At 50.6% G+C, this 12,500-nt stretch overlaps 1 protein-coding gene across 1 annotated transcript in view; it reads right to left on the bottom strand.

Annotated features, from left to right (window-relative positions):
• Positions 1 to 1,337: 1,337 nt before the first annotated feature.
• Positions 1,338 to 12,500, bottom strand: part of qsox2 (quiescin Q6 sulfhydryl oxidase 2) — a 23,076-nt gene continuing 11,913 nt past the window's right edge. The window contains exons 9-12 of the mRNA XM_079270081.1: positions 11,557 to 11,679; positions 11,339 to 11,489; positions 4,056 to 4,244; positions 1,338 to 3,924 (exon numbers count right to left, since the gene is read on the bottom strand). Of these exons, the coding sequence (XP_079126207.1) occupies positions 3,353 to 3,924; positions 4,056 to 4,244; positions 11,339 to 11,489; positions 11,557 to 11,679 (1,035 nt within the window). The 3' untranslated portion in view covers positions 1,338 to 3,352. The remainder of the gene's footprint in view (positions 3,925 to 4,055; positions 4,245 to 11,338; positions 11,490 to 11,556; positions 11,680 to 12,500) is intronic.

The following is a 12,500-nucleotide window of genomic DNA, read 5'->3' as shown; positions in this document are numbered from 1 at the left end:
AAGTCACCGCCCTGTGAGGCCCGACACTCGCAGGCATAGGCATTGGGATCGAGTGCAAAGTGGGCCGGACTGCAGCCAAAGGCAGGGACCTCGAGGTCTACCGACCCCCGGCATCACAGACTAGCCCTGTGGAACGGCACCTCTCTGGCGAGGGAAGGAACTGGAGCTGATGAGGGAGGTGGAGCTTCTGGAACCAAACTCCTATCGGGGGTGGACTCTTGCCTTTTCCAGAGATGCCCAGCGTAAGAGACACCGGGCGGTGCGAGGATCCTCACGAGCCCCCGGCTGAGCGGCCGCTGTGGTGGAACGAGAGGGTCGTCTCTCTGAGACCGAGAGACTTTAGAGTAAGTCTCTGGAGGTAGTTTGTGCTCAGAGTACAGAGCTTGCTTGGAGTCTCCTGGAGGGAGGTGATTGGGAGGAACCTGATCTGAACCCAAGTGGTTCTTTGTTGTTGGACTTCTGTGCTACTCATGGATTGATCACAACAAACACCATGTTGGAGCATTGAGCCGTTCATAAGTGGACTTGGTACCAGAACACACAAGCCCAAAGATCTATGATCGACTTTGACGTCGTATCATCAGATTTTTGGCAAAGAACCTTGTGATGGAGGCCGTCACGCTGAAGGGATTGGTTGTCCCAGGGTATGCAGATGGTATTCATTTGCCAGAAGAGCTGCAGCTACACACCTCTTCAGTGTCTCATGGAGGTCAGGTCCTGTGGAGTGGTGGACCGGGGTGGTGGTTCCCGTTTTTAAAAAGGGGGATCAGAGTGTGTTGAATTATCGGGGTGTCACACTGATCAGCCTCCCCAGGAAAGTTCATGCTAAGGTTCTGGAAAGGAGGCTTCGACTGATTGTTGAACCTCAGATCCAGGAGGAGCAATGTGGATTGTGTCCTGTTACAGTGGACCAGGTCTGTTGGAGGGGTCATGGGAGTTTTCTCATCCAGTCTATAGGATTGTGGACTTGGAGAAGAACTAGGACCGGGTCTTTACTACGATCCATCAGGTCCTTGTTGAACCAGAGTTAGAGCCGAGTCCGGACACTCTGCATGTTTCCAGGGACGTCTCTCGTCTCTGATTGTTTGTGACTTCCAGCCGGGGGGGGGGGGGGGGGGGGGGGTTGTTGAGCGTTTTGTTTTGTTCTTGTTTTATGTCCTAAGTCCTTGTTACCTTTCCTAAGCTGGAGGACCACAGCAGACCTGGTTTCAGACCTGAAGCTGCAGTCTGGTATTTTGGGGGGTTTTGAACCAGCAACCTGCAGTAAAGTTGAGTCAGTGAGCTGCAAACTTGATTTATTCAGACGGATTATTTACATCTCATTAAAACATCCAATCAGAAGAGTAGAAAGACGGTGCGTTCAGGCGTCAGCAGAGAAAAACAGACATCGAGGTTTCAGCTCCAGAATCACAAACTTCAGGACAATAAACCTGCACGTCTAAATAATAATCACGATATATTCATGAATAATAAACGAATACTAATTCATACATTATTTAATTAATAAAAAAAACGAAAAACATTAAATATTTAAGTGATAAATGGTTATTATGAAAATATCAATTTCAAAATGTAATTAAAACTTAAAAATAAATAAAACCGCTCAAAATTAAAACTTGATTCACAAGAAAAGTGTTTTTAATTTAAGCTTTTGAGTTTTTCTGTTTTATATTAAAAAAAATTAAATTTCACTTTGTTTAAAAAACATAATTTTAACAGTTTAACATTGCATCACATCCCTCTTTACTCAATGGATCATAACATATGTTAAAGATGAAACTTCACTTAGTAAAACCTGTGATTTCATGTTTAGTTGAATTTAACGCGCACACACCCACACACACACAGTCTGTCAGCAGGTTAAACATTTGGCACAAAGTGAACTCAGCAGAACCAGTCTGGTCCAGTCCGTGTAAGAACTGGTCCGCCTTCAACGGTCACCTGGTCACAGGTTCTGGTCCAGGAGTTCAAAACTGATTCTATAAATACAACAAATCCAGACCAGGTTTCTAAAATATGGCACATCAGTGGTTCTGGTGGACTGAGACCAGAGCAGGACTGGTATGAAGGCGAATCACCGTCAAAACCCGAGAGCGCAAATGAGATCCATGCGCACGAAAATCAAACAGCCGCGCACGGATTTTACTTTGGCGAGTGCTTTGACATCACTCCACCAGCAGAAGTCACTCTCGAGTCTTTAACCCGCCCGCTGGCGAGGAGGTTCTCTTTGTGACGGCTTGAATGCAGGTGTTGTACTGCTCGTGGATTATTGGTTCATCAGTACGGTGTTAGTACGTTGACTGCAGTGAAGGTCTGAATACCTTTTCATCCCCCAACTACTCGTCAGTGATTTAAGAGTTCATGTACAAACAGTGTCTCTAATCTCAGCTCCAGATCTTTGAGCAGGTCCACATTGCTGCTCATGTTATATACAACGACATTACATCTCTTCTGTAAACACAACAGAGTGATTAAATATGATGACATGTTTTAATCAGTTAAGATCAAAGAGTTTCTTTGAGCCGTTTGAGCTGTAATAGAATGATGAGTGAATCTAAACCAAGCTGAGCAACTTGACTTTAACACATCTTAATTATTGTATTTAGGAACTCGATGAACATCACGTGTATTTCATCAGCCTCTAGAGTCTGAAACGTTTACAAAACCTGTCGGACAAATGTAGAACATGCTGAGATGTAGTGGAGTCGAGTTTAGAGTTTACTGGAGGATTGAAAAGCACGTCGATCAGAACGAGCGTCTGCGTCAGTGATATCCGCTTCATCCAGAGACCAGGATCGTGACCAATCAGATGTAGAGATACGATGGAGACCGGCTCCGCCCACTTACTGTCACAAAGGAAAACCACTCGCCAGCGGGCGGGTTAAAGTTTCGCGAGCGACTTTCGCTGAATGTTGTTGGTGGAGTGATGTCAAAGCGCTCGTCAAAGTAAAATACGTGAGCGGCTGTTTGATTTTCACGCGCATGGATCTCATTTGCGCTCTCTTTTGACAGTTTGCCTTCATAGACTAGAGTTAAACCGCCCTGGTCCCGGTCAGACCGCCCTGGTCCCGGTCAGACCGCCCTGGTCCCGGTCAGACCGCCCTGGTCCCGGTCAGACCGCCCTGGTCCCGGTCAGACCGCCCTGGTCCCGGTCAGACCGCCCTGGTCCCGGTCAGACCGCCCTGGTCCCGGTCAGACCGCCCTGGTCCCGGTCAGACCGCCCTGGTCCCGGTCAGACCGCCCTGGTCCCGGTTAAACCGCCCTGGTCCCGGTCAGACCGCCCTGGTCCCGGTCAGACCGCCCTGGTCCCGGTCAGACCGCCCTGGTCCCGGTCAGACCGCCCTGGTCCCGGTCAGACGTGGAGGCGGGAGTGTCTGAGTTTCCACCTCCTGGACCGGACTTTGAAGAAGAAGAAGAGCAGCATGAGGAAGAGGCAGGAGCAGACGTACAGGACCACACACAGACTCATGTCCACGCTGTTGAAACCCAGACCCAGAATCCAAACACCTCCTCCTGTCCCTCCTCCTCCTCCTGTTCCTCCCCCTCCTCCTGTCCCTCCTCCTCCCAGACCCAGACCCTCCTCCCTCGCCCCCCCACTGAGAGCCTGGTGTCCGGGTCCAGACTCCGGCTGCTTCTCAGATTTCTCCTCTGGCTCCTTCCTCACTCCTCCTCCTCGGTGCTCCTCCTGTGGCTGGCTGGTCGTTGGAGGATCAGGATCAGGATCTGGAGGAGGTGCGGGTACTCGTGGGGGGGTCATCGAGTACATGGGGGACATGTTGGAGGCCCCGTAGTGTTGTCGGAGGAAGAGGAGGACGTTGTCGTGGTTCCAGACGTGGACGCCATGTTTCTCCTCATGGCAGGAGGAGCAGAGGGAGGGGCTCGGCCACGGAGCTTTAGGGAAGAGAGGGTCATCACTCAGGGAGCCTATAGGAGGAGGAGGGGGAGGAGCTAACGTTATTAACGTTATTACAATAAACCAAACTCCATTCAGAAAACAAGCCTTCAGGATCTCAGGCTGAACCTGATCCAGAGCCTGCAGTCGAGGGTTCACGTACCTGCCAGTCTGTAGTTGACAATGTTGTGCTGGTTCCAGAGCCAGAGGATCTGGTCCTCCCGGTTCTGGACTTTCTCCACACTGACAGCAGCCGCTTCTTCAAAGTGTCGACCACATTCCTCACAGCCGAAGAAGGTCCTGATGTAGCGACGCATCACGTGGAGGACCGGAGACGTCTCACCCTCCAGACCTGAGACAGACAAAGAGAGAGAGACAGAGAGACAGAGAGAGAGCGAGAGAGACAGAGAGACAGCGAGAGACAGAGAGCGAGAGAGACAGAGAGAGAGCGAGAGAGACAGAGAGAGAGAGCGAGACAGAGAGAGAGCCAGAGAGAGAGCGAGAGAGACAGAGAGAGAGCGAGAGACAGCGAGCGAGAGAGACAGAGAGACAGAGCGAGAGAGACAGAGAGAGAGCGAGAGACAGAGAGCGAGAGAGACAGAGAGAGAGCGAGAGAGACAGAGCGAGAGAGACAGAGAGAGAGAGCCAGAGAGAGAGCGAGAGAGCGAGAGAGACAGAGAGAGAGCGAGAGACAGCGAGCGAGAGAGACAGAGAGAGAGAGCCAGAGAGAGAGCGAGAGAGCGAGAGAGACAGAGAGAGAGCGAGAGACAGCGAGCGAGAGAGACAGAGAGAGAGAGACAGAGAGAGAGCGAGAGAGCGAGAGAGACAGAGAGAGAGCGAGAGACAGCGAGCGAGAGAGACAGAGCGAGAGAGACAGAGAGAGAGAGACAGAGAGAGAGCGAGAGAGACAGAGAGAGAGCGAGAGACAGCGAGCGAGAGAGACAGAGCGAGAGAGACAGAGAGAGAGCGAGAGACAGAGAGCGAGAGAGACAGAGAGAGAGCGAGAGAGACAGAGACAGAGAGACAGAGAGAGAGCGAGAGAGACAGAGAGAGAGCGAGAGACAGCGAGCGAGAGAGACAGAGCGAGAGAGACAGAGAGAGAGCGAGAGACAGAGAGCGAGAGAGACAGAGAGAGAGCGAGAGACAGAGAGCGAGAGAGACAGAGAGAGAGCGAGAGAGACAGAGCGAGAGAGACAGAGAGAGAGAGTGAGACAGAGAGAGAGAGCGAGAGAGACAGAGAGCGAGAGAGAGCGAGACAGAGAGAGAGCCAGAGAGAGAGCGAGAGAGACAGAGAGAGAGAGCGAGAGAGAGCGAGACAGAGAGAGAGCGAGAGAGACAGAGAGAGAGAGCGAGACAGAGAGAGAGCCAGAGAGAGAGCGAGAGAGACAGAGAGAGAGAGCGAGACAGAGAGCGAGACAGAGAGCGAGACAGAGAGAGAGCCAGAGAGAGAGCGAGAGAGACAGAGAGAGAGAGAGAGACAGAGAGCGAGACAGAGAGCGAGACAGAGAGAGAGAGCGAGAGACAGAGAGAGATCGAGAGACAGAGAGACAGAGAGAGACACAGAGAGACAGAGAGAGCGAGAGAGAGACACAGAGAGAGAGAGACAGAGAGCGAGAGAGAGACAGAGCGAGAGACAGAGAGAGAGAGCGAGAGACAGAGAGCGAGAGAGAGACAGAGAGACAGAGAGCGAGAGAGAGAGAGAGAGCGAGAGACAGAGAGCGAGAGAGAGACACAGAGAGACAGAGAGAGCGAGAGAGAGCAAGACAGAGAGCGAGAGAGAGCGAGAGAGCGACACAGAGAGACAGAGAGAGAGCGAGAGACAGCGAGACAGAGAGAGAGCGAGAGAGAGACAGAGAGAGCGAGAGAGAGACACAGAGAGACAGAGAGAGAGCGAGAGAGAGACAGAGAGAGCAAGACAGAGAGCGAGAGAGCGACACAGAGAGACAGAGAGACAGAGAGAGCGAGAGAGAGACAGAGCGAGAGAGAGCGAGAGAGAGACACAGAGAGACAGAGAGAGCGAGAGAGGCAGAGAGAGAGAGCGAGAGAGAGACAGAGAGAGAGAGACAGAGACACAGAGAGAGAGAGCGAGAGACAGAGAGAGAGAGAGACAGAGAGAGAGGTTTAATATATCTTTATTTGTTTGTGTTAAGTTCCATTTACAGAGTTCTACTGTTACTCAAAACAAACCGAATTATTTACTGAACAACACGATACGTTATCATTTAAAACGGTTAAACAAATAAGGTCCAACAAACATGAACGTGTCTTTAATTGTCTGCAGGCTGAGATCTGACTCTCACTTAGTGCCCTCTTTGTCCAGTTCTTTGTTCACTTTGTGAACTATTTTCTTTAGTCTGAAGCCTTCCTGCTTCGTGAGACCTCCTCTGTCCTTGCTCCTCATGTGAGATCTGGCAGAGCTGGAGAGCTGCTCCTTGTCAGAGAGGTAGTCCTCCACTCTGACTTTTCTCACGTTCTTACTCCTCCTCAGAAACTCCTTTATCTCCTCCACGCTGTAGCCTCCAGAGCCCCTAGAGCTGCCAGCACCGTGTGTAGAGGGTTCACTGTTTACAGCAGAGTTCTCCTCCTGACTGGACTCAGAGTCCTCCCAACCAGACTCTAACCGGACTCTAACCGGACACTATCATACCCAACATTACACTATCATACCCAACATTACACTATCATACCCAACATTACACTATCATACCCAACACTACACTATCATACCCAACATTACACTATCATACCCAACATTACACTATCATACCCAACATTACACTATCATACCCAACATTACACTATCATACACCCCACTACACTATCATACCCAACACTACACTATCATACCCAACACTACACTATCATACCCAACATTACACTATCATACCCAACACTACACTATCATACCCAACACTACACTATCATACCCAACACTACACTATCATACCCAACACTACACTATCATACCCAACACTACACTATCATACCCAACATTACACTATCATACCCAACACTACACTATCATACCCAACACTACACTATCATACCCAACATTACACTATCATACCCAACACTACACTATCATACCCAACACTACACTATCATACCCAACATTACACTATCATACCCAACATTACACTATCATACCCAACATTACACTATCATACCCAACATTACACTATCATACCCAACATTACACTATCATACCCAACATTACACTATCATACCCAACACTACACTATCATACCCAACACTACACTATCATACCCAACATTACACTATCATACCCAACATTACACTATCATACCCAACATTACACTATCATACCCAACATTACACTATCATACCCAACATTACACTATCATACCCAACACTACACTATCATACCCAACATTACACTATCATACCCAACATTACACTATCATACCCAACACTACACTATCATACCCAACATTACACTATCATACCCAACACTACACTATCATACCCAACATTACACTATCATACCCAACACTACACTATCATACCCAACATTACACTATCATACCCAACATTACACTATCATACCCAACACTACACTATCATACCCAACATTACACTATCATACCCAACACTACACTATCATACCCAACATTACACTATCATACCCAACATTACACTATCATACCCAACACTACACTATCATAACCAACACTACACTATCATACACCCCACTACACTATCATACCCAACATTACACTATCATACCCAACATTACACTATCATACCCAACATTACACTATCATACACCCCACTACACTATCATACCCAACATTACACTATCATACCAAACACTACACTATCATACCCAACACTACACTATCATACCCAACACTACACTATCATACCCAACACTACACTATCATACCCAACACTACACTATCATACCCAACATTACACTATCATACCCAACACTACACTATCATACCCAACACTACACTATCATACCCAACACTACACTATCATACCCAACACTACACTATCATACCCAACACTACACTATCATACCCAACACTACACTATCATACCCAACATTACACTATCATACCCAACACTACACTATCATACCCAACACTACACCATCATACCCAACATTACACCATCATACCCAACATTACACTATCATACCCAACACTACACTATCATACCCAACATTACACTATCATACCCAACATTACACTATCATACCCAACACTACACTATCATACCCAACATTACACTATCATACCCAACACTACACTATCATACCCAACACTACACTATCATACCCAACACTACACTATCATACCCAACACTCCACTATCATACCCAACACTACACTATCATACCCAACATTACACTATCATACCCAACACTACACTATCATACCCAACATTACACTATCATACCCAACACTACACTATCATACCCAACACTACACTATCATACCCAACACTACACTATCATACCCAACACTCCACTATCATACCCAACACTACACTATCATACCCAACACTACACTATCATACCCAACACTACACTATCATACCCAACACTACACTATCATACCCAACATTACACTATCATACCCAACACTACACAGTGAAGAAAAATGTCGAAAAATCGTTAATTATCTCTCTCAAAACCCCACTCCTGCAGCTCCGCACACCTCCTTCCACTCAGAGAGAGAGACAGACAGACAGACAGACAGACAGACAGACAGAGAGCGAGAGACAGAGAGAGACAGACAGAGAGAGACAGAGAGCGAGAGACAGACAGAGAGAGAGAGAGACAGAGAGAGACAGAGACAGACACAGAGAGAGAGAGAGAGAGAGACAGACATAGAGACAGAGAGAGCGAGAGAGAGACAGAGAGAGAGAGAAAGAGAGAGAGAGAGACAGAGAGAGAGACAGACAGAGAGAGAGAGAGACAGAGAGAGACAGAGACAGACACAGAGAGAGAGAGAGAGAGAGAGAGACAGACATAGAGACAGAGAGAGCGAGAGAGAGACAGAGAGAGAGAGAAAGAGAGAGAGAGAGACAGAGAGAGAGACAGAGACAGAGAGACAGAGAGAGAGCGAGACAGAGAGATTTTTAACAAACCTTTATTTTACGTTTTTTTGTTGTTTTTTTTCCTTCCTCAAGTCATATGAGCAAACAAAACATCGCTAAACTGCTACAATCAGTTCAACCTTTTCCTGAACACGATACATTTTCATTCAAAACTGTTCAACAAATACGGTCCATCAAACATGAACGTGTCTTTCATTGTCTGCAGGCTGAGATCTGACTCTCACTCAGCGCCCACTTTTGTCCAGTTCTCTGTTCACTTTGTGAACTATTTTCTTTAGTCTGTATCCTTCCTGCTTCGTGAGCCCTCCTCTGTCCTTGCACCTCATGTGAGATCTGGCAGAGCTGGAGAGCTGCTCCTTGTCAGAGAGGTAGTCCTCCACTCTGACTCCTCTCACGTTCTTACTCCTCCTCAGAAACTCCTTGATCTCCTCCACGCTGTAGCCTCCAGAGCCCCGAGAGCTGCCAGCACCGTGTGTAGAGGGCTCACTGTTTGCAGCAGAGTTCTCCTCCTGACTGGACTCAGAGTCCTCCCAACCGGACTCAGGGTCCTCTTCCGGCCTGGACTCGCACTCGGCTGCTCCTCCACTCTCTGTAGTTGCCACTTTCTTGGCCTGTGAGCTTCCTCTGCCTCCTCGCTGTTTCCTCTTCAGCTGAGGGGCCTTGAGCTGCTCCTCGTCCGCTTCCATGGCCACCTCCCTACCTGCCTCCACCTGTCCTCCAGTACTCTCCCTCACCTGCTGTACCCCACCCGTCACCTCCACTCTCACCTCCTGTACCCCACCCGTCACCTCCGCTCTCACCTCCTGTACCCCACCCGCCTCCTGCACCCTCACCTCTTGCACCCCACCTGTCACCTCCGCTCTCACCTCCTGTACCCCACCCGCCTCCTCCACTCTCGCCTCCTGGGTCCCACCTGTCACCTCCGCTCTCACCTCCTGTACCCCACCCGCCTCCTCCACTCTCGCCTCCTGAGCCCCACCCGTCACCTCCACCCTCGCCTCCTGTGCTCCACTTGTTCCCTCTTGTCCGTCCTGTTTGTCCCCTCTGGCCTCAGTACCTCCCTGGTTCTGGTCCTTGTTCGAGCCGTGTTCCCCAGGACAAGCTCTGCTCAGATGTCCTTCTCTCCCACAGCTGTAACATTTAAAATCGTTCGTCTTTGCAAAGATGACGTAGTCAAAATCGCCCACAGTGATCTTGAAGCTGAGGTTGACCGCTCTGCTCCTGTCGCTGGGGATCATGAAAGCATGCCTCCTGTGAGACGACACGTGTCGCAACAGCGGAGACTGAAATCCACAGGGCATCCTTATCACCGGAGACACCACCTTCCCATGCTTGGACAGCTCTTTGGCGATGGCAGCGCCCGTTATGAATGGTGGCACGTTGGACACAGTGACTTTCACCTCGGGTGTTGCGAGAGCATACGTGGGCAGGAAGTGCTCACCCACGGAGATCCCGCGCGTCAACACCACATCCGCAAGTTCAATACAGTCCAAAAAGATGACCACCGCGCTGTTCATCCGTGCTGCGGACTTCACGTGGCTGTGGCCGACAAGTTCACCCACTGCCAAACTGATCTCCTCCAACGAACACCCGAACAGCGGCGGCGGTATCTTCACGCCGTGTTCTCTGGTTAGCTCCGTCAGGCGCATGCTAGCGGTTAGCACGCCGACAGCACCTGCTGCCCGGCTGCACTCCGCTCACAAAAAAGACCCAAAAACCCGATAAAAGTACGCAAACAAAACCCGTGAACCCTGCACACCCCACTACACCATCATACCCAACGAAGAGAAATGTCGAAAAACACTTTAACTATCGCTCTCAAAACCTCCGCTCCTGCAGCTCCGCACACCTGCTTCCGCTCAGAGAGAGAGACAGAGAGAGCGAGAGACAGCGAGAGAGAGAGACAGACAGAGCGAGACAGACAGAGAGAGAGAGAGACAGAGAGAGAGACAGAGAGCGAGAGAGAGCGAGACAGAGAGAGACAGCGAGAGAGAGACAGACAGAGCGAGACAGACAGAGAGAGAGACAGACAGAGAGAGAGAGACAGAGAGAGAGACAGAGAGCGAGAGACAGAGAGAGACAGAGTCAGAGAGACAGACAGTCAGGCAAACGTCTCTACAACAGGTGTGTGTGCCTGTCATCAGACTCACAGAAGTTCTTAATACTTAAGACAGGATGTGATGACTCATCACAGTGACATCATCATCATTTCATGTTTCCTTGTGTTTGATTGGTCACAACTTGACGTCTTTAAGTTCAACAAATTCATTACAATGAACGAGAGGGATTTATTCTTTCATTGTAGCTATGGATATATACATATATACACAGTATATGTACACATGTGTGTGTGTACCTGTGTTCTCCAGTGCAGTGGGCGTGGCCTCATGCTGGACGGTGAGTACGTGGAACAGAGTCCAGAGGGAACATGGGTAACCTCTAAGCCCCGCCCTGCTGCCCTGGCAACCAACCCAGCGAAGCTCCGCCCCCAGGAACACGCCTGAGATCTGGACAGGAAACAGGAAGTCAGCTGCTGCTCTGTGAGTGTGAGTGTGTGTGTGAAGCCTGTCTCACCCTCATCTTGTTGTCCACCAGGTCCAGGACAGCCTGGTAGGGGATTCGTGGAAGAGGCAGACTGAGCAGCCAATCAGAGAGCGTCTCCATCAGCTTCACCACAGAACCTCCACCTGGATACAACTGCACAGGTAGAGACACCAGAGCCTACATTACCCAAAATGCTGCTGCTTTGTGGGTAATGTAGGACTACAATAGTTTACTAGAACTAAACTACAATAGTCAGAATTTTCTTCAATCCACTAAAACTAACGACAACATTGTAATCATCCCACTAGTACTCAGTACGAGTATACGGCAGTAGTACCCAGTACTGACTACGTGTACACGTACTAGTATACAGCAGTGCTACGACCGCGCACCTGCGCCACGACCGCGCACCTGCGCCACGACCGCGCGACGACCGCGCACCTGCGCCACGACCGCGTACCTGCGCCACGACCGCGTACCAGCGCCACGACCGCGCACCTGCGCCACGACCGCGCACCTGCGCCACGACCGCGCACCTGCGCCACGACCGCGCACCTGCGCGACGACCGCGCACCTGCGCGACGACCGCGCACCTGCGCCACGACCGCGCACCTGCGCCACGACCGCGCACCTGCGCCACGACCGCGTACCTGCGCCACGACCGCGTACCAGCGCCACGACCGCGTACCAGCGCCACGACCGCGCACCTGCGCCACGACCGCGCACCTGCGCCACGACCGCGCACCTGCGCGACGACCGCGCACCTGCGCCACGACCGCGCACCTGCGCCACGACCGCGCACCTGCGCCACGACCGCGTACCAGCGCCACGACCGCGCACCTGCGCCACGACCGCGCACCTGCGCCACGACCGCGTACCAGCGCCACGACCGCGCACCTGCGCCACGACCGCGCACCTGCGCCACGACCGCGAACCTGCGCCACGACCGCGTACCAGCGCCACGACCGCGCCGC

This window comes from Melanostigma gelatinosum (genome assembly GCF_949748355.1).
Source record: "Melanostigma gelatinosum genome assembly, chromosome: 6".
Classification (NCBI taxonomy): Eukaryota; Metazoa; Chordata; class Actinopteri; order Perciformes; family Zoarcidae; genus Melanostigma; species Melanostigma gelatinosum.
Note: the sequence above shows the minus strand (reverse complement) of the source record. Positions and strands in the feature narration are given on the sequence as shown.